Source organism: Hibiscus syriacus, unplaced genomic scaffold, assembly GCF_006381635.1.
Source record: "Hibiscus syriacus cultivar Baekdansim isolate YM2019G1 unplaced genomic scaffold, ASM638163v2 tig00111621_pilon, whole genome shotgun sequence".
Lineage (NCBI taxonomy): Eukaryota > Viridiplantae > Streptophyta > Magnoliopsida > Malvales > Malvaceae > Hibiscus > Hibiscus syriacus.
The window spans coordinates 3,243,036-3,267,144 of NW_024063138.1; the positions used below are offsets into that span (position 1 = coordinate 3,243,036).

Consider the following 24,109-nt stretch of genomic DNA (forward strand, 5'->3'; position numbering starts at 1 on the left):
AATTTTTATGTTGGGTAGATAAAAATAAAATTTTAGGGTGTGTACCCCAAGTAAAATGAACTACTTGTATAATAATATTCGGATTTCAGTGTTAACCTGGCCAACACCTACATCCGCGGCTGCACACATGAATCCCCCATGGCCATGAGCAGCAGATGAGTGCATGAATGACGAGCATTTAGCATAGATATGGGGCATAAATTTCAGAATGTCAAAACGTTGTAACTTAATATAATTAAATCTTGTGTTCTCGATCATGAAGCGAGCTAATCTGTCTTCAATCGTAAATCACGATACTAATAACATATAATTGAACACCAGAGATTAAAAAAAGAAAAAATAATCTCAGTGACCAAAAATACCTTATAATATATGATTTTAACCAACTATTTTTTGGATTCGCCAAAACGACCAACTAAATCGTAATGCGATCGATAATTCGCAACGCGATCTCCGGTATCGCAAATCAGTTTCCAGATTCGCAATGCGAACTTCGACTATCACATTGCGATTTACATATTCGTATTGCGATAGTCCAAGTTCGCGTTGCGATAGTCGAAGTTCGCGTTGCGATTTTTCAAATTCGTTACGATAGTCGAAGTTCGCGTTGCGATTTATTCCAAATTCGTTGCGATAGTTGAAGTTCGCGTTGCGATTTATTCGAAGTTCGCGTTGCGATTTATTCCAAGTTCGTTGCGATAGTCGAAGTCCGCGTTGCGATTTATTCCAAGTTCGTTGCGATAGTCGAAGTCCGCGTTGCGATTTATTCCAAATTCGTTGCGATAGTCCAAAATCGCAACGACTGGTGGTATTGCATTTGTTCTAATTTCTCTAAAAAATAGTATTCGCGCGGACGTGTCGAAGACACGTATTACCGCGACCACGACCACGACCCGAGACAACGGCGGCGGCGGCGGCGTGTGAGAGTCCCCCTTGTTCTCTATCACTCAACAAGGAAGTGAGAAAGCCAAGCCTTAAATACCATTCCCAATAGTGTTTCTAATACTATGTGGGATTGAGCATTACCAACACTTGTTCCCAATACTATGTGGGATTGAGCCTTGAATAGTGATATTATTTTTGAATGTTTTGCTTAAAATTGCAATAATCGCGATTGATTGTAGATTAACTTTTAGTTATGACATATTTAATCGTATAATACTAATGTAATTGGTTGCTGATTCAGTTGTTTTAAGGTGCATGGTTGTTAATTGTTTCCTGAATAATCACATTGTATTGGAAACAAGTGTTGGTAATGCTCAATCCCACATAGTATTGGAAACACTATTGGGAATGGTATTTAAGGCTTGACTTTCCCACTTCCTTGTTGAGTGATAGAGAACAAATGCAATACCACCAGTCGTTACGATTTTGAATAAATCGCAACGCGAACTTGGACTATCGCAATGCGATAACTGATTTGCGATACCGGAGATCGCGTTGCGAATTATCGATCGCATTGCGATTTAGTTGGTCATTTTGACAAATCTAAAAAAAATTAATTAAAATCGTATATTATAAAATATTTTTAGTCACTTAAGTTATTTTATCTTAAAAAAAAAGGAATAATTGAAGGTATGTACTTTGACTTCCTGATCCTTGAACACCTTAGATTAATAAAATATAGGGTTATCTTCAGCTTTAAGCAGCCAATCTATAAATTTAATGTCGGTAGACAGTTTTTTTTTACTGATTATATAATTGAATTTTAATAGTAATTAATATTTCACAGAGAACGAGGGATATGGTATCTAATTAACTGCCCACCACAACTAATTCAGCAGTGTACTAAAAATTTAAAAATAAACAAACTTATAAAAATTTAAGAGGGTTAAAATATATTATTTATAAAAAATATAAAAAATATCTATAATATATGATAATTTAAATTTTCAAAGAGACAACTACGGCTATATGCTCTCTGTCGATCATATATATATATATATATATCTTTATAAATCACTTTAAAATCAAAGTTTCCATGCATGCATCGTGCAGTCTTCATAAAATAAATTAATAAACGAGAGTATATTAAAGCACACACGTATATATGACAGATCGATGTCAACCCCATAAATGCATAGCATAGATGGCTGGCGATGAATAAATGGTCAAAAATCAACTGCTGCTGCAATGCTCTTCTTCCGGCACCGTCCATTTAGATTCAAACATTTTCCAAATACGAGCTAGCTTCATTTTTAATTTCGTCGCCACCTTTCCCAAATCATTATATATATCTAGGGATGAAAGCAAGATCTTACTATTAAAGATGAATTTTAAAAATTTTAAAAATTATAAATTTATAAATTTTAAAAAAGCGAATTAAAAATTATAAATTTATAAATTTTAAAAAAGCGAAATTGTTCCCTTCGATCCATCCATGACTATATAAGAATATGTGGCCAGCTCGGCCTTGAAGCTGTTAGATTTTACAAGCAATCCAATTAATACGTTCATAAAGAAAAATGTGAAAGCAAAGCTCTGAATATTGAGTTCACAATGGAGCTATCCTCTTATTCTCCTTCTACTTAGTGATAAAAGACATGATACATGCATATGTGTATTATCGTTGCATGTTGACTTGATACCTGTTAATGTTTTTGTTCATATTAATACAAATCTTCCATGTGTACCGTGCATACATATTTTTCTAAAAGGAAATTTATTTAATATTTTTGTATTTAGAAGAAATTTTCCCCAATATTTATAAAAAAACATAAATTAAAAGTAATGCCATAGTTTTTATATTATGTGTCGTTTTTAACTTTTAAAACAACGCAATCTAATTTTTTGTTATTAAATTTCTGCCCACTTTTGCAGTTTCAAACAAGATTTATAAAAAAACTGTCACAGTTTTTGGAAATATTACATAGTTTTTTTTTTGATAATACAAATATGTATCCAAGCTAACAACAATGGAGCTGATGCTTCTTCAACAAGAACCTCTATTTCCCTCGACGGAAATGGAAAGCTAACAACCCCATTCTTTACCCCTCGCCATAACCGTAAGTAAGGCAAAAGGAAATATTACATAGTTTTTAATGGTATATGATAGAATAAAATTTTAAAAGTAAGGCAAGAAAAAAACCTCAATGTGGTCCTTTGACCAGTTTTTTTGGTCATTGACCAATGGCTCCGTTATTTTGTGCTGACATGGCACGTTAAGCAAGCCAATAACTTATTTTTCTCTCAATATGGCCCTCCGCTCAAGAAAATAACTCAATCTGGCCCTCCTATTTTTTCTCTTCTATTTTGGTCAATAAACTTTAGAAGTTTTCAATTTAATCACTCAACTTTTGAATTTCTCATGTTTTAATCATCATGATTTATTTTATTAATATTTATGTATTATGTTGCATTTTTTCTTTTAAACCAAAGATTTTTTTTCCTTTCATTACCAGATTCAGTGAACCTAGATTGAACTTGTAAAAAAATTGAAAAAACAGAGGATGAGTTACTTGATCGGGTAACGAAAGAAAAAAAAAATCTTTGGTTGAAAAGGATGAAAAATGAAATGATAGGATAAAGGAGGAGAGTGGAGATTTAGAAATATATAAAGCATATGGAATATTTTTAAAATTTAATTATAATTTTGGGAATATTTTTTGTTTCAATATAATTTTAAAATTTAAATTTAGTTAATATTATTTTAATCATATATTAATAAAATAAGAATAATAAATGTGACATCATACATAAATATCAATAAAATAAATCATGATGATTAAAACATGAATAATTCAAAAGTTGAGTGATTAAATTGAAAACTTTTAAAGTTTAGTGATAAAAATAGGGCGAGATGAGTATTTTCTTGAGTTGGAGGGCCAGATTGAGAGGAAAAATAGGATGTTAATCTATTTAATGTGCTATATCAGTATAAAATAACGGAGTCGTTGCTTAACAATTGAAAACGTTGGTCAAATGACCACATTAATTTTTTTTTCTGACTTGGAGGTCTATATTAGGTGAAAAAAGTGGAGGGCCACTTTATTTTAATTTTTTTGAAAAGTATGAGGGTCTTATACACCCTTTTACCTCAAAGTAGCTTTTAATAATAAAAAAATGACTTAAAAGGGATAATTTAATAGTCAAGTCTTTAACCATTTAAAAAAAGGTGTAAATAACTTTATATATTTTATTGGTAAAACCATAATATCACACAAGCAACATTGAATTTAAAGTGAAATGGTGTGAATTTATTAAGTGACCTCGGTGATTAAAAGGAGTGGTCTTTTTTTTAGAGGTCTAGATTCGAATAATTATATCTACGACGTATGTATGTTGTCAATGATTAAGAAAGATTCTAACTATACATTATTTATAACAACTCAAACTAATCAAAAAAGGTAAAACGTTGTGAATAAATTGGATCAACACTAACCAAAATGAGCTATTTTTATAGGATGACATACAGTGGTAGATACACTAAGCCCTCATAGGGGTCAAGTGCATCCCCATTATTTTAGAAAATGGTTAAATTTAGCTTAAGAAAAAAATAAAATTTTTGCATACCCATTATTTTTAAGAAAATAAAATTAAAATTTTGGACCTCATTCTTTATTTTTTTGATCCACCACTAATGACACACAACAATGTTGTGATTGGAAGTATAGTGTGCAATATTGATGCATGTTACATGTAGATCTTTACATACTCATTCTAAAATTTGAATTTTCTTTATTTAATTATTTATTTTAAAATTTTACTTGTATTCATATTATTTAAAAATTTTGAATTAGTGAAAAAATGGCACACATTAAGTTTTCTCTCTCAGTGCACATTAGCTGGTCTAATGGCGATTGAAGACGACACCATTTCCTTTCGCTTGTTTCCTTCCATTTCTTGTTGTTTCAATTCATTTGTGCTTTTGCTAGGTAATGTCTAGTGACGTAGCTACCAATGGAGAATGTTATTTATGACGACGAATGAACAAGAGCTTGATTTCTTTCCCTCTTTGGAGATTGAGGGCTCGACTGTGGTCAAACTGCCTCTCTAAGTGTTTGAGGAGGGAGACTCATAGTGGAGGTATGCTCTGGTGGGCCAATATGTGAGTTCGGCTCCAAATTTTAACTTTCTGTAGAAGGTCATCAAGATTATGTGGGGGAAATCTTCTTCTGTGAAGGTCAGTTTGGCAACTTCAATTTTTTTTTTGTTTTTTCATTCGTTAATTCAACTGGTAGGAACTGGGTTTTAGAGAATGACCCATGGCATGTGCATCATAAGCCTGCTTTCCCTAGGATGATTGTTATGAACCATACAACGTTTGTGAAGATGTGGAGTATTGTGGGCAATACTCTTCTTGCTAATGAGCTGGTTAGAGGTTATGGTATGAAAATTTCCCCCCCAATATATGCTTTGAAGATCGATCTGCAAAAAGCATTTGATTCGGTGAACTGAGAGTTCGTCAAGGTTATTCTTCATGCCTTGGGATTGCCTACAAAATTCATTGGCTGAATTTGGGCTTGTTTTACGACTCCTAAATACTCAATTGTGCTAAATGAGAGTTTGGTATGTTATTTTAAGGGTGCTGTGGTATCAAGCAGGTGATCCTCTGTCGCCATATATCTTTGTTTTAGCCATAAATGTACTATCTCGTATGCTTGATATGGTAACTGCTAAAGGATATTTTAGCTATCATCCTAAGTGCAAGAAAGTGGGATTAACCCACCTTTGTTTTGCTGATAACTTGCTTGTCTTCTGCAGGGGAAATGTTGATTCTATTATAGGGGTTCAGTGTGTTTTGGAAAAAATTTACACTATTTATGGTTTAAGATTGAATGATGCTAAGTGTGAGATCTTCATGGCTAGGGTTTCTATGGATTAGAATAAAACTATGCAGCAGGTTTCTGGATTCAGGCTGGGGAAACTTCCTGTAAGATATTAGGGCGTTCCCTTGGTGACTTGAAAACTTACCGAAAAAGATTGCCTTGGGCTTATTGACAAGATTAGAGATAAGTTAAATCTTTGGCTCGATCGGCACTTGAGTTTTGTTGGATGTTTACAACTAATCAGGGTTGTTTTATTCAGCATTACGAATTATTGGTGTAGACAATTAATTTTGCTTCATGCCACGATTAAAAGAATTGAACAACTTTGCTCGTGCTTCTTTTGGAAGGGTGCATATATAAATGCTAGTGGTGCAGGTCGTGTTAGCTGGAAGCAAATTTGTTTGTTGAGATCTAAAGTTGGGCCTGGCGTTAAGGATATTGGTAAATGGAACAAAGCTTGTATTTTGCAGCTGATTAAGAACATTTTGACAGGTGAAGTCTCCCTTTGGGTTACATGGATCAAGGCTTATGTTTTGAAAGAAATGGATTTTTGGCATATAGAGATTCCCTCAAATGTTAGTTGGAACTTTAGGAAAATTTTAAAACTTATACCTGAAGCTTGATGTTTATTCTCTGGTGATGATGTGAATTTGTTGAAGGTTAGTAGGATTTGGAGAAAACTCCGGGTTGAGCACCCTAGGGTGACCTGGGATGATATTGTTTGGCTTGCTGGTTGAGTTCCCAAGCATAACCTCATAACCTGGATGACTATCCTTAATCGTCTTCCTACTTGGGAAAGGTTAATGAGACTGTGTGTTAATATGGAGAATGGGTTGTATTTGTTTTGTGGATGTCATTTAGAAAGTAGGGGCACATTTTCTTTTAGTGTGACTTTTCCAGGCAGTTGTGGGAGAGCATCATGGCTCTGTGTGGTATTGCTCGTAGGGTGAGCAGCTGGGAACAGGAGCTTACGTGGGCTCTGGTCCATTTTAGGGGAAAGTCTATCCTGGTTGTAATCCTTAAGCTAGCTTGGGGTTGTCATGTGTATAGTGTGTGGGAGGAGAGAAATCACAGGTACTTCAGAAATGTTTCTCGCTCAATAGATGTTGTCCTACAAAATATCAAGGAGATAGTGCAGATCCGACCCAAGACTGGCGGATTAATAGACTTGATCCTGTGAATATTAGACTTTGCTCATGTCAGGGCCTTATGTAGGTTGTTTTTGTTTATTTGTTGTCTTTGCTTTGTTGGCTTAACTGTGTTGTAGTAGACTTTTGCTCTCTTTGGGTAATTGATTGAATTTATCCAAAAAAAATAAAATTTTAAATTATTAACACGTGTCTATGTTAAAAGAAAATGATTCTAAGTCCGTCACCCAAAATCTTTCATAAAAAAGAACCCTATTTATCTAATTCTCAATCCTATCATTGGTTCATCGTTGTTAACAAACAAAAACCCAACAGAAATTAAAAAATGTTAATTAAATTTATCATAATATAAGAAGACTTTTCACATAAAATCCGAATCTAAGGAAACTACTGCAATTGGCTTCCAACACAAGAGGCAGTGCAGGCCAGCTTGCTGGCTGGACGATACCCAGCACCTCTGTACCCTCCTTTTCTCTTTTACCATTTTATATATTAAACTTTTTTTCTTTAACAACTAATTAAAATATTTATTTTACTTTTTTTGTTATATTCTCTTTCCGGTTTTTCCGTTTCTTGTCTTGTAATTGGCATGCCATTAGCAAAATAAAATGAAACTCTTTTGATTTTTAAAATTCTAACCCCACAAGAAAGGTTAAAGTTCTGGGGAAAAAAAGAAAAGAAATGATATTTGCTTAGGGAAAGCTTGAACTGAAGGTGAAGAAGCATTGGTGGTTGAGTGCCTTCCTTTTCTTGCTTTTGGATATTTTAACAAGTCTAGAAGTATGATAATGCCATAGTTTATGTGCTGGTATTAAAAAATTAGAATATGATGGTTTGTTTAAGAATATAAAATGAAATGGGCGGTGCGTTGTCCAAAACCAGCGGCGGCCATAGGAGGGATTGAACCAGCACCCTTCCTTATTTTTTTTTAAAAAAAAGAGGCAAAGTCAACACTAGTTATCTCTCGTATTCCAATGAAAACAGCTTCGATTGGTGTGGGTCTTAATGATCTAAGGTGAAGGCCCAATTTAGGGGTAACAATGGCGTGGTGTTTGATTGAGAAGTGGGCATTGAAGGAGAAGATAAACCCAATTTAGTGGTTGTAGCAATTTTTACAAATATGGATTTATCTAGTTTGGATCCATTGCCCCAACAAGTTGGAATCGTACGTCTCTGACTCTATGGGGGCAGTACGACCCACGTCTCAATAACAAGTTGAAAGTTTCTATTCTCATCTATAAAATTAAAAGTCATTTTTTACTGTTTAACAAAATCACCTACGACGAAAAAAAATAATCGTTCTATTGCATGATTTTAAAAAGAAAAACTCGTAAAAATATCTTTATAAGGTTTTGACCCTAATCTTAATCTTTGTATTATTTCGGGTTAACTCAACGATGATCACTTATGTTTGTATTTTGTCCACTTTTGGTCACTGATTTCAAAATACACAAGATATGATTACATTCGTTTTTATTTAATTAAGATATGATTACTTTTGTTTTTATTTATTTAAGATGTGGTCACCACGGGTTAATTGTTGTTAACAATTTACAGATTAAATGACATGATATTTTGAGATAATCATTCAATTAGTCCCTATTATTTATTATTCTCTCAATTTAGTCATACATTTAATAAATTTAATCCTTTAATCGAATGATGTCACGTGTCACTGGTGTCATGTGTCGTGCCACGTGTCACCATTCGATTGGAGGACTAACTTTAATTTATTTTATTATAATTTAATATATTAATTTTCCACCAATTTATTTTACTTTGTTAAACTAAAATAACATAAATTAAAATAAAGTTATTCTTTCAACTTAGACAAAACAAGGGTACAGCGTAAAGGATAGTGTTGGGTACTGTCAAATACATATTTGGGTTCGGTAGGTCTTCTTCTTCTTCTTCTTCTTGGCAATTAAAGAAAATCCACATGTGAAACTCGAAGGTCTTCTTCTTCTTAAACCCATAATTTATTCTAACTGAAAATGTAAAACAATACTAAATGCTTATCTCACGATAACACCAAATCGAAAAATTTGACACCCGAAGTTCATAATTCTAAGTTACCAAACACAAAGCGCAATACAAGCATTAAGGCTACACATCTACCTCAAAGGAAACATGCCCTCTGAAATCGAAATCACTTGAATTCGAAACTGACCAATGGATATTAAGTGAAGAGATGATTTTAATTTTTAACTGAGAAAGCAGAGCTGGATTTGAGGAAGTTTATGGGGGCGATTAGGGGAGGAGCAGTTGGGTTAATGGCGATGGAGCTGTTTGATGGGAGAATGATTGCCAGGGATTTTAAGTCGGGTGGGTTCGTGGAGTACATGGTGAATAATTTGGGGTTGGAGGGGATGTTGTTAAGGAAGATGAGGATGAGAGAGTGGTGGTTTTACCCTGGGCTGTTTTGTGTGTACGGTTTTTTTCATCAATGGTGGCTAATGGTGATGGGAAGCTTGGTACACAGGGCTTATAACTGTTGTGGAGAGGATCAATGGCAACTGAGTTCTAAAGCAAATTTTGGTGTTCAGATGGGAAGATTTCATTCTTTTCAAGAAATGCAATGGTTTAATTCCAAAAAATGGAACAGGCAAGAGCCCTTAATCTTAATGTTCAGTTCATTTGACCTAACACACTATACCCAGCAGCTGCCAGCAATGTTAATTCTAAAATTTCAAATTGATATAAAATTAGTAATCAAATGTCATAGAGGGGGAAAAGATTGATACTAAACGAAAGTGATTACAAAGCATTATTAGTTTTAAATAATTTCAATCATATTTTATAATAATCGTTCAATAACTTTACTACAATTATTGATGTTCGAACCCGTAACCTCTAATAACAAATAACTCTTTTAACTAGTTGGTTCAACGGTGTTTGAAAATAATGGAAAGCCTGAATGGGCATACTCCAATTTCGAACGGAGTTGAGTTTTACGGATCCTTCCGTTCCATGAAGAGTCACCCTGCGTACGCAAAATCCCTTACCTTTCTACGTTACTGTCCCATCTTCATTTATACTCAACCAACCTCATCCACTCCACCTACTTGATCTTTATCATTTACTCATTTATAATTTTATTCATTAAAATATATAATACTTTAAGATTTTAAGAGAAGTTATCTCTTAGTTTATCTTTGATTTTAACTTTAATGACTATAATTAAATTCTCATCTTTGATCTACTAATAATATTATAAATACAATGAATTAAATTGTGTAGATTAAATAGCAAATTCTACCTAAGAGAGGGATTAAAACTTGAATTAGGCCTTTGTTATTTAATATGGTTGGGCAGATTCTATCTGTAAAGATTTTTCTTGAAACAAATTGAGTTGGGCAGATTTGAGTACGAGACAATCTCTAATTTCGAGCAATTCCCTTGAACACGAATGAATAAAGCAGTTCACCGAATAACGTAGGCACACGTCACCACATGATATAACCCAATAAACCTTGTGTAGGTTGGATGTCAATTGGCTGGCTAATTGCTATCGATATCCTTCTGTCTTGCCTTATTTAAAGGACAAATTACGCAAAATGGTTATTAATGTTTGAAAAGTTTATTTTTCTCACTGAAATTTTAAAAATAATATTTAATCACTAGTATTATTGATTTGTAATAAATTAATCACTCGATGTTAATATTCATTAATATAGACGACGGAAATTTTATGCAGCCACTGACCCCTTACCTAGCAATGTTGACTGTCACGTTCAAGAGCATGTAATTTCTCTGTTTACCGATATTTAATACTTTTCATTTCAGTTATTATGTCGTCTATGAACAAAAATAGACAGAATGTGTCAGACAATGAACGTTCATTGGGAAGTTCTACAGTGACAGGCTTAAAAACGGTTAAAATAAAAATGTTATCGTTTAAATAATAAAATCAGTAAAAATTATCTAAAATTTTCTGGTAATTACCTAAAATATTAGGTTAATTCGGTTATTTTTAAGCCTAATAATGTTTCCGATATTTTTTTTCGAAAATCCGGTAAAAACACCAAATAATAATAAAATCGATAGCGCCTAATAATGTTTTCGGTATTTTTTACCGGTTTTATTATTTAACACAATAACAAAACCGATAACATCTTATTTTAACCGTTTTTTAATTTGTCGCACAGGAGCTATCCCACGTCCATTATGTAATTTCTTGGGACATGTCAATATGGTGCCCGACATGGAGAGGGAAAAACTGAAACTTTCTTCTATATTTAGAATAACAAGCGGTGAATATAATTTAATGATTTATAAGACAAAAAATAGAAATGTTATCAGAAAAATAAAATAAAAGTAAAGACCCCCAGATGAGAATCTGGATTAATCAAATGGAGAAAAGAATTGAATTGCAGAGACACTGAGATTTGAAACTCTACTAGGAAAAAGATAAAATTAAATACACCCAAATGATTTTTTTTCTCTATTTTCTGAGGAAAATAGAAATGAAATCAAAGGAAGAAGAATATGATATTTGAATTGAAAAAACGGTGAGAGGGGAAATCCTTTTAGAAAGATGAATAGACATTCAACATTGTAAAAAAAGAAATAATTTTCTTAATTCTTTTTTTTCCTCCATAAAATTTTTTAGAGACATAAAAATAAAAATAAAAACTCATGAAAAATTGGTGAATGAGAAACTGATATCTTAATTAGCAAGCATCTTTTAATAAGAAAATATAATGGCCGATTTGTTCATGGACTTCATACGAACTAAAATAAAAAGCATTGAAGTATTGGTCAATAGGGAGTCTAACGATTTGAAGTTAAATCAACAATATTAATGATCAAATTGTTAGTTTTACAACTTTAGTATGAAAAACAAAAAATTAGTCTAACACTAATGACTATTTATATAATTTACCCGCATTTAAATTTAATCTTGTACTCCTCCGCTTATCAAACTTCTAACGCAAACACTTCTCTCTTAGGGTAAATTACACAATTAATCACTGAACTTTACTATCTCTTATTTCAATCACAGTACTGTCAATATTTTCAATTTGCTCACTAAACTTTAGACATTGAACTTTTTTGATCACTCGACCATTTACTCAGTAATAGGGTACTTATGTGGCTTATTTTAATAATAAAATATAACACACATTTACTCATTGAACTTTACATTTTCCTATTTCACTCACTATACTTTTTTTTCAATTTTAATTTAGCAACGTTATAACGACTTTAGAAATTTAACGGTCAAGTAACAACAAAAGTTCAATATCTAAAGTTCAGTGAGCAAATTGAAAAAAAATATGAAAGTACAGTGAGTGAAATAGGAAAGAAAGTAAAGTTCAATGAGTAATCATTCAATTTACCCCTCTACTATTTCCACTTCCCAACTTTTTATTTTTTATTTTTTATTTTTTTAAATGATTTCTTCTTGATCTTTTGTTTGCCTAAATTAATGTATTAAGGGATTTGTTTGGAAACGATTCGGATATTACTCGGCTCTTACCTTCACCTCATCATCTCCTATTTAGCTCAAACCAAACCCTATTCAAACACAAAAAAGGAACATAGAGAAAAAGAAAAAGAAAAGTAATGGCTAGCTTCCCTAGAAGAGTAAAACGAGTTACTGACCCGCTCGACGACAGAGTCAAGGCGCAACTTGTCGGCGTCTGTTCGGCCAGCAGCGGATCCGAACGATCTGCAGCCTCCGAAGATGACGCTCCCTGCGGCCTCTCGGAACTCGTTCATAGTTTCTTGGAAGATGACCGCGAGGCTGCTGAACAAACCGGATACGACTCCGACTCGGACCCTCTCGACTCAAACCTTGATGCTACTGACTCGCTCGAGATCATTATCAAGTCAATCTCTCTTAACAGCACCGATTCTTACAGGAATCTGCTATTGGTTGACGTTTCGAATGCAATAGAAATGCTTTCCCTTTTCAGGACGGATAAAGCTATTTTCAGGCGTAAAGTGATGGCTTATCTTCGCAAGGTTGGCCACAATGCGGCGATCTGCAAGACGAAATGGAGTTCCTCTGGTGGCCTAACCGCCGGAAACTACGAGTTCATCGACGTGGTGCAATCAGTATCACCGACGCGGCATAACAGGTACTTCGTTGATATCGATTTCGTCTCCGAATTCGAGATCGCGAGGCCGACGAGCGATTACTTGAGGCTATTGAAGTGTTTGCCTAGGGATTTCGTGGGGAAAATCGAGGAATTGAAAAAGACGGTAAAGATCATGACCGATTCGGCGAAAAGATCGTTAAAGAGCAGACAATTATCCCTCCCTCCATGGAGAAAAAACCGTTACATGCAAAACAAATGGCTCGGTCCGTACCATCGGACGACAAACCATATCCATGCGGACAACAGCTCGTTGACACCGGCGACGATCCATCCGGTGAACACCGTCCAATGCCGTTACGTTGGCTTCGACGACTCCGTCAACGGCAGTTTGTTCGTCCGTACGAGATGATAATTTTTGAGAAACGAGATAACGATATTGTTTAAAATAATCATATGATTGTATATTTTTAGGTTAAATTGCAAATTTGGTAACTTAATTTTACTTTATCTTTTATTTTATTTATTGTATTTTAAATCTTTTCAAATTTTCACTAAATTTATTACAATTGATTTTTTACTCGGCCTTTAAATAGTTGACGGCATTAAAATGAGTTGATATATTGAAGCAAAACGAAGTCGTTTTGGTGACATTTAAAAAAAGGCATCATTTTTAATGTTTTTAATTATTTAACAGCATCGTCACTAAAATAAGAGAGAAAATAAAATTCAGTGACCAAAAAACTTAGTATATTAAATTTAGTGAAGAAATAAAAAACTTTTAAAATTTAGCGAGCAAAATAAGAGAGAGAGTAAATCTCAGTGGTGAAATTTGTAATTTACCCTATTTTTTAATTAATATATGAGATAAACTACACATTTAATATTTAAATTATTAATTTCATTTCATTTTAATATTTAAATTTTATTTTTTTCATATTATATTTAACATGTAGTTTAACTTTTAATTTTATACTTTATCGTTATAAGTTTATTAATGATATTAACATGTGATCGTTAGATAATATCATATTAATAAAAGAGAAAATAACCTCAGTGACCAAAAATGCCTTATAATATACGATTTTAACCAACTTTGTTTTGATTTGCCAAAATGACTAACTAAATCGCAATGCGATCGATAATTCGTAACGCGATCTCCGGTATCGCAAATCAGTTTCCAGATTCGCAACGCGATTCTGACTATCGCATTGCGATTTCCCAAATTCGCGTTGCGATTTTCCTAATTCGCAATGCGAATACGTAAATCGCAACGCGAATTTGGAAAATCGCAATGCGGATACGTAAATCGCAAAGCGGATATGTAAATCGAAATGCGAATATGACTATCGCAATGCGATTTACATAGCGCCATTCGTATCCAGCGTATTTTTTTTTCAAATTCCAAACACGAATATATTAATATATCAGAACACTGAACCGTCCACAGTATATCCCGTAACCGCAACTCATAACCTAAAACCCTAAATCACAACTCAGTCTCATCTCTATCTCTCACTCTCTAAGGCGACATCCGTCCCCATCTCTGACGAAATCAGTCCCCATCGCCGACGATATCAGTCTCCATCTCCGGCGAAATCATTCACGGTCAGAAATGGAAAATCAACCAAATCAACCACCGAGGGTTAGTTTTTTTAATTATTTTTATTTTGAAATTTTTGCATTATTATTAGGTTTTTCATATTGAAATTGATGATAAGTTTACTGGTGTTTTCAATAATAGATTAACCATTTCACTTAGATTGCTTATTATATTCATTCGATTGCTGCCAATACTGCTAAACTGTTTAGTCTTTAACCCTGTGAAGTTAGTATTTGTCTTTGTTTTGTCTTTGGTTGAAGTAATGCAATCCATTCAAGTTTATTTCAATTTTAGTATTTGAAACCGAGAATGACTATCGCAATGTGATTCTGTCGTTGCGATTTTCATTTCGCGTTGCGATTATTGCTCTGCGATAGTCAAATTCGCGTTGCGATAGTCATTTTCGTGTTGCGATTTTCATTTTCGTGTTGCGATTTAAAGTTTCAGAAACTATTCTTCTTCTGCAAATTGAAACTTGAATGAATTGCATTACTTCAACCAAAAAACAAATACTAAATTCACAGTGTTGCAAATTTAAGTTTGAAGAATAAACTACTACTCTTTATGTTTATTGTTCATATCTTCACAGTGTAGTTTTTGGTATATCTAAATTAGTATGTTTATGTTTTTTGCAGAACTTTTATTCGGCTCAATTGACCTTAAGAAATAAAGTAAGCCTGGCCAAAACAATTGTGTCGAAGCTTTCACATGTACAAAGAAAAATATTTGAGGATACTTGCTTCGGGCCATGGCTGAAAGTACAACATCCAGGTGGAGATGCTATGTTGACCCATCTGTTTCTTCAAACCATGACTAGCGATCTACCAGAGACTATACAACGTCGTGATGAAGAGATATGGTTTGATTTTCCACCAGCGTATACGTGTTTTGTGCGGGAGGAGTTTTGCTTAATCACCGGTCTACGCTTCGGACACGATGATGTAGATCGGTACACTAGACATATTACTCGCCTATCATGGTTTTCCCGGGTTTTTCCTGAGCTGTCAACGGAGAAGTCGAATTTACACGTAGAAGACTTGACGAGATTATTGAATAAGAAAGATGGTTTTACTCGGATGGATGACGTCGATGTTGTCCGAGTATGCCTTCTAATACTTTTGCAAGCCAGTTTTTTAGGCAGAGATGCCCGACAACCTATTCCTAATGATCTAATTAAATTGGTAGAGGACCTAAATGCGTGGAACCTATTTCCGTGGGGTTCGTATCTATGGAGAGCTACATGGAATAAGTTGTCGTCTGCCTTTAATGATTGGAAAAGTTTGCGTGGCGATGGTTCCAAATACACTTTGTCAGGCTTTATTTGGGCCTTTAAGGTAATAATTTTTATATAATGTTTCCAAAATTATAATTAATTCTTTAACAATTACTAATGTTTGTTATTATATTGTTTGTAGATTTGGATATTTGAGGCATTTCCCGCCATGCAGACATATGCATGAAAAACTTCTAATGATATTTCTAGGGCTATTTCCTGGAAGAGGAAACGGTCCTTGCAGTAATGGAAAGATTTACTACCGTATACTACAATAAATAATGTAAGTTAACACAAATACTACCATATCTTTATAAACAAGTTATTACTAGTATACGTTTAACTTTGTTTGAGCTTTTATATTGTTAGGAGGCCAACACTCCATTACAGAGGCTGACACCCACGGAAGCTGAGCTTGCCATTGATTGGTGGCAAGCTAGTAAGCTTTTTTTTGATGGCACAGAGGATGAGTAGCCACCACTTCGAGAGCCATCACCTCACCCAGAGCCATCACCTGATCGACCCGAATATACACCTCCACAACGAGAGTCATCACATATTCTGTCACATCATCGAGCCTCTTCTCCACCATCATCTCATGATAGGCGACCGACAAAGATGCCACGACGTTTATCTCCCTGTTCTCAACCTCCACGGGATGAGTTAAGGGAGTTACGTAATGAGGTCAATGCCTTACGTGAGGAGGTCGGTACTTTACGCGATGACAATGGTGCATGGCGTGTTGAGGTATCTACTTTATGTGGTGAGGTAGCAGCTCTACGTGAGATTGTAGCATCGTTGCAGAACGAGGTTCATACTCTACGCAACGAGGTAAGTTTAATATTTTTCATATTTAACTTGATGATAAATTTACTCGTAATTTCACTTAGATTGCTTAGTAAATTCATTCGATTGTTGCCAATACTGTTTAACTGTTTATTCTTTAACCTTGTGAAGTTAGTATTTGTTTTTGGTTGTCTTTTGGTTGAAGTAATGCAATCCATTCAAGTTTCAATTTACAGAAGAAGAATAGTTTACTATCGCAATGCGAAAATGACTATCGCAACGAGAGAATCGCAATGCGAAATGAAAATCGTAACAACAAAATCGCAATGCAAAAATGACTATCGCAATGCGAAAATGACTATCGCAATACGAAAATGACTATCGCAACGCGAATTTGACTATCGCAATGAAAGAATCGCAATGCGAAATGAAAATCGCATTGCGGTTCTCTCGTTGCGATAGTCATTTTTGCATTGCGATAGTCATTTTCGCATTGCGATAGTCATTTTCGCGTTGCGATTTTGTTGTTGCGATTTTCATTTCGCATTGCGATTCTCTCGTTGCGATAGTCATTTTCGCGTTGCGATTTTAAGTTTCAGATTCTATTCTTCTTCTGCAAAATGAAACTTGAATAAATTGCATTACTTCAACCAAAAGACAAATGCTAACTTCACAGTGTTGAAAATTTAAGTTTCAAGAATAAACTACTACTCTTTATGTTGTCATTGAACCTGCACTAAACCTATATGTTGTCCTTTTAAATGTTTATATAAGTGCTTACTTCTTGAATGTTATCTGATGCATTTTGTGAACAATGATATAATAATGACTTGGGTGAATACCGTGCAAGTTTGAAATATATTTGTCTTTGTTTTCACTGTTTAATATCATGTCTGTTTATTTACTGATTTATGTATTAATTTATTTTTAGCGGCCCGCTAAGGTGGATGCTCTACGTCGGGTTTTTCTTGCAAGACGGAGTTCACGCATCAGACGGCGTGCACGTGCCATTACGTCTCCGTTCACCCCAATAGTGCAGAGAATCCGTAAGAAAAAACCCGACTCACCTATCATCGTTCAAGAGGCCTCCCCTATCGTTCAAGAGGCCCCTATCATCCCTCAAGAGTCCCCTCCCATCGTTCAAGAGGCCACTGTCATCGTTGAAGAGGTCCCTCCCAACATTCTAGAGCCCGATTCACACGGCGTAATATATCGAATTATTGAGAAGCCCCCTCACGTGTCGGACATGATGGATGACTGTTGGCTTTCGTATAAGTTACCGGCCAGTACCATTCCGGCAGATGAAGTGGAGAGGAAACAACTACCAGAAACAATTTTGGATAATACCCTTTGGACTAAGACCGCAGTTGATTTTTGTCTACATGAGCGGAGTCAAGGTTGTTACGCTGATATATACAAACTTAACGATGATATGCATTTGTTGATTGAACGGTCTTGGTGGGGTGTATTATTAGGGGTTGAAGACAACGGCTATTTCGATGGGGGGGTAAGTCTTATATTTCTTCTTATATTTTAGTTTGATTATTTTTTTAAAATTTATGTAATTCACTAATATATGTCTTTTTTTGTAAAACAGCATATTGATGCATGGGTGACATGTCTTCTAATTGTAAGGAAATTGAAGAAAAATATAAAAAAATGCGATATACAATTATGCCGACGTCTTTTCACGTAGTTCACTTGAAGAATCAACGACAGGAATCATATGTGTTGGCTAATGGACAAGCTAAACTTTATCCTGCATGGTGAGAGGTCGATAAGGGTAGTATATTTGTTTAAATATTTTAAAGGTGTTCATAAATAAGTGCGCAATTTGAATTATTACATTTCGATGCAGGTGTTTATCCCTATTTTGGACTGTACTCATTGGCTTCTCGTCGAGCTTCAGCTCTCATCCCTAAAGATAATAGTATATGACATCATGATAAATTACATATCATTGTCTGATTTGAGAGATATTATTAAGGGATGGAGCTCTCATTTGGCTAAATTCTTTGATGCAATTAATTATTGGACTAAGTCTGGAAACAAGAAGCCAAAGAAGATCAATGTTATAGTTATCAGAGACGAGACCGCGCCACAACAAACGAAGGAAGCCAGAGGGGATTGTGGTCATCTCGTATGCATGTGCTTGGAGCGTTTGACGACAGGAAGTACACATTTTCTACCTCCCACCGATAGAGATAGAGGTACAGTAGGCTTGTGGTTTCGACATTTTATGGCTAGAGCGATATATGCGAGACGTTGCCTACCTGTATCCGCGTTATGAAAGTGTCCATAAACAATTTGTAAGTCAAATGCAAGTGTTGTTAAACATATATACTCTTTTTGGTTTGAAAATGTTTGGTTAAGTAGCTAGAATTCAATAATTTGCTGTTTGAAGGTTTTAGATGTGTAGAAAGTGTTGTTGATTCAATGTTTGGTTTCTGCAGGTTAATCCTGAAGTGAGCTGCGTGAAATGGATGTATGGGTGCAAAAGTTGATTCAATAATTGATGAGGAAATAATTCATTATTATTTTTTTGATTGTTTAATTGATTTGTAAAGATGATTTGTAAATGTGATTTGTTTAATTGATGTGTACATAATTATTATTTGTGCTTGTTTAATTGATTGAAATGTAATAGTTGATTTGTTGATTTCAATATGCATTATGTTGAATGCAAAACAGACTATCGCAATGCGGAAATGACTATCGCAATGAGAGAATCGCAAAGCGAAATGAAAATCGCAACGAGTGAATCGCAATGCGATTCTCTCGTTGCGATTGTGATTTCCGCGTTGCGATAGTCAATTCCGCGTTGCTATAGTCATTTCCGTGTTGCGATAGTCATATTCCGTGTTGTGATAGTCATATTCGCGTTGCGATTTCCGCGTTACGATAGTCAAATGAATGTCTAATAAGTGATAACAACTGAACATATCATAGCAATGTTCAAACTCAAGTTACTAATACATGTCTAACTGAAAATGTTAAAAGTTCACACATAATATACACATAATACAACGTTTGCATTTAAAAATCACCTAAGTTAACAGTCCCAAAAGGTGAAGCCGGTTGTGATTGGGATTTTGATGAGGATCCATATTTTGGTAGAGGAAAATATGATTGTGATGGCACTGGTGATCCACATGTCAACCTTGTATGACCACTTTCCTTGCACCGACTACATGTCGATCTCTTATTCTCTTCACCCTTAGACGGTATACGATCGTGACTTTTTGGTCGGTCAGGTAGCCTTCTGTCCATAGCTGGTGGCAAAACTGTTTGTAAGTCATCTGGTATGTCCCACTCAGAAGGATATGGAATAGGGTAGATAATCTGGCCATAAGTCTGTCGATATACTTCTATAGTGTAGCAATCCATAGCGTATGCGCTTGAATCATATTGGTTTAGATGAAGAGAAACCTTTATAACATGGCCATACGGATAACCAGATGTTTGCCATTTCATACAATTACACGTCTTTGCATTTAGATCGACAAGCCCATTTAAGTTATTATCCAGTACTTCAAACAAAGTGTTTGAACATGGTTCAACTCTCCATGACGTTGACTTCACAACACGTTTCGTTATCTTTTTTTCAGTCCATGGTGTAACACGATGTTCCAATGTTCCTGTAAATTTAAATAAATAATACTTAGTAAAATATATGATAAGTTACGAATTTAAAGAAATAATACATGCATGGTTTCTTTCTTGTAGTACAACTGTTGAATAGAGGCTCGAAAAACTCCATTAACATAGTAATGGTAATTTACGGGAATGACGACTTAGAGCGTTGATTGATTCTGCACTATTAGACGTCATGAAACCATATCTTGCTCCAAGTTGATGTACTCTTGACCATCTTTCAAACCCGACATCTTCTAGTGTTTGAGCACACTGAGGCAAAACACGTCTTAAACAGTTTATATGCTTATTAAAATCCACTTCCCGATAAGCTTTTACAGCCTTCTAGTATGTCAATTTGTGATTTTTTACCAGCAGACCTTGACTTTAGATTTCTATACAAATGAACACCACAAAGTCCATGAAAAGCATCTGGGAAACATCTTCTAACAGCGTTGTTAATTGAGTTTGCCCTATCGGATATGATTGTCAGATTGCTAATAGGACCTATGCAATCCCTAAGATGCCCCATAAACCATGTCCATGAATCAGAGGTTTCAGATTTGCCAACCCCGTAAGCTATTGGCAGTATCCCATTGTTAGCATCCATGGCTACTGCTAATAAATTTACTCCAAGGTATCGACCTTTTAAATGTGCTCCGTCAACTATAATAACTGGGCGCATGCAATTAATAAACGAACGAATCTACAAAATCATATACACAAGAAATATAATCATTTAAATGTGAAATGCATGTAACTAACAAAAATGAGTCAACAAAATTATATTGATTTACTAACCGCAGCACCAATGGCGATAAACAACAACTCAAAGTGTCCATCTCTATCTGTTTTGATATGAGTTACCGACCCAGGATTTTTCAGCTTTAAATTGTGGCAATAAGCCGGCAGTTGGGCAAACAATGCTTCTGGCGACCCCCTCAATAATTCCAAGGCATAACATTTGGCTCTCCAAGCTTGAGAATATGAGATACTAATCTTGAACCGAGCATTCATGTCAGTCATAATTTCATGTCCCCGATATACCCTGCCATTCAAAAACATTAACTCAGCCAGAAAACCACCCAACACCTTTTTGTTTGCCTGTCTATGGTGAGGAAAAACTTAGGTTCTTGAACATGTATGTTTATCAATAAAAGTCCTAACTTGAAACATTTCGCAATCTTTTATCCTCTTTGCAATCATACGCCACGTACAGTTTTTGTCAATCATACACCTTGTTTCGAAACGATATTTGCTTGATTTGTTAACTTTTAGTTGATAGCCATCTTCCACACATTTCGTATACAAAGCTATCTTCAAGTCTTCCTTTGTATCAAAACAATCATCTTTCTTGATACGAATAATTTTTGTGTAACAATCAACTGCTATCTTTACCAACTTTTCTTCCGGTATCTGAAGTAATTCTGGCATATTCCAGTTATACTCCCGTGGCATTTTCTTTGGGGATTTCTTCTTCTTCTTTTTTTTCTTCAGTGTTATATGAATTACAGAATGGATGTTCAACATGTTCATTTACAGTCGTAACTTCCTCCTCATTATCATCAACAACATATTCCTCGGCAATGGCTGTTTCATCATCAAAATTCGGGTATTGACCAATAACAAAATCATTACACGCAGGGTCTGTTTCTTCTTCTGAAAAATCATCAAAATTCGAGTATTGACCAAGATCAAAGTCCGGGTATTGACCAAGATCAAATTTCGAATACTGACTAGTACTCACAATTTTTTCTGTTGGCTCATCATCGTCTAACTGGTCAATACGAAAACCGGAATTTGGTGCTGAAAGTTGATTGGGATTTGGATTAGGGAAAGGTTGTGGGTTTTGAGATTGTGTTTGGTATTGGAAATGTGGTGAAACAATATTTGTTTGGTGATGAAATTGTGGTGGAACCATTAAATTTTGAGCACCATAAACTGGGTTGAAAAACTTAGTTGATTACTACCCGCTACTGACCCAACTTCACTACTTCTAGGTTCAACAACATACAATGTAACATCATCACTTGAAACACTAATGTAAGCAATGAATCGTTCAACATCTTCATTGTCGGTTAACAAATAAACTTTACCATTTCTCTGATAAGATAGCCTAAATCAACTTAGGGGCTCTAAATTCAATTTATTTGCAATACGTAACATTAGAGTTTCATAAGTTAACTTTTTTAATGACAGTTTTAGTTGAAGATTCATGGGTAAAGGCATATATTGTAAAACACCATGAACATTCTCCCATGACCCTCCAAAACACAAATCTATCCAAACATGATCAACATTAGATGATTTCATTATTGTAAATTAATTTACTAAACAAACAAGCTGCGAAACTAAAACCTGTTGCCGGATGGGGAAGGATGTCGTTGGATATAGGAACGAATGTCGCCGGAGAGAGTGATTGATGGAGATGGAATGAGTTACGATTTAGGGATTTAGGTTATGAGTTGATGCTGCTACTGCGTAGTTATATACCCAAAACATTTGTGTTGCGAAACTAAAACCTGTTGTGAATTCAGAAATCGAGTTGCGAATTTGAAATTCAGTATTACGATAGTCAGAATCTCGTTGCGATAGTCAGATTCGCGTTGCGATTTACGTAATCGCATTGCGATTTACGTAATCGCATTGCGATTTACGTAATCGCATTGCGATTTTCCAAATTCGCGTTGCGATTTACGTATTCGCATTGCGAATTAGGAAAATCGCAACGCGAATTTGGGAAATCGTAATGCGATAGTCAGAATCGCGTTGCGAATCTGGAAACTGATTTGCGATACCGGAGATCGCGTTGCGAATTATCGATCGCATTGCGATTTAGTTGGTCATTTTGGCAAATCCAAAAAAAGTTGGTTAAAATCGTATATTATAAGGCATTTTTGGTCACTGATGTTATTTTCTCTTAATAAAAATGTCATATTAACAGTTTAATTACTTTTTTAATGATAGAACACTAAATTGAAATATAAGTAAATATTACTTATAATATTTTGAAAATTTAAATGCTAAAGTAATATAAAAATAATAATTTAAATATTAAACACAATAATTTATCTAATAATTTTAATGCGGCAAATACACATCGCGTATAAGTCGAGCTTTGTATCAGACAATCGGATCACGTGTTTACTCCGTAACTCGGGGAAAAAAAACCCTGAACTTTTTCAGATTAACATGGGCGTTTTTGAAAGCCAGATAAGCATATGAATGCGACGATGCGATGGGGAAACGATGAAAAAAGTATTGTTAAAATGGCCCAAATTACTACTTCTTTTGAAAAAGTAGGGCAGGTGGCAATTAATAAGGGAAATGGGTAAGGTATTTTATTTATTTTTTCGGCTTTTAATAAAGATAGTGTAAGTAAATAATATATTTATTTGTTCAATTAATAGTTAAATTCAATTGATTATTAAAATAATACCATTCATTTATTAATTACGAGTATCATGTGAAAACAGTAAAATAAAAGTAATTGCATGTTTTTTAAATTCATAACTTTTTTTTATATATAAACTTAAGGGGATTACAAATTACATTTTGTTTTAAATACTGTCCATCATTTGATAATAAACGCTCAATTATCCTGTTACAATCGTTGATACTCGAACTCGTAATCTCTAAGAATAACGATTCTTTTAACCACTGAAATAAATTGGTTCGTGCTTTTAAATTCATAACTTTATTTCATTTTTTTAGATTTTATTTTTTTAATTCTATAAGATATTTTCCATAATTTTATTATATATATATATATATATTATTTTACATGATTTTTATTCCCAATAATTTGGATAATAATTATCTTTGAATGAAACTTAAAATAATAATAATAATAT

At 34.4% G+C, this 24,109-nt stretch overlaps 1 protein-coding gene across 1 annotated transcript; it reads left to right on the plus strand.

Annotated features, from left to right (window-relative positions):
* The first annotated feature begins 12,452 nt into the window (after positions 1-12,452).
* LOC120165877 lies at positions 12,453-13,385 on the plus strand. Its single transcript, XM_039175305.1, has one exon. The coding sequence runs from the start codon at positions 12,485-12,487 to the stop codon at positions 13,370-13,372; it is 888 nt and encodes a 295-aa protein (XP_039031236.1). The 5' UTR covers positions 12,453-12,484; the 3' UTR covers positions 13,373-13,385.
* The last annotated feature ends 10,724 nt before the right edge of the window (positions 13,386-24,109 follow it).

Coding starts and splice junctions, on each gene's coding strand:
- LOC120165877 (XM_039175305.1), top strand. CDS start 12,485: ATGGCTAGCTTCCCTAGAAGAGTAAAACGAGTTACTGACCCGCTCGAC.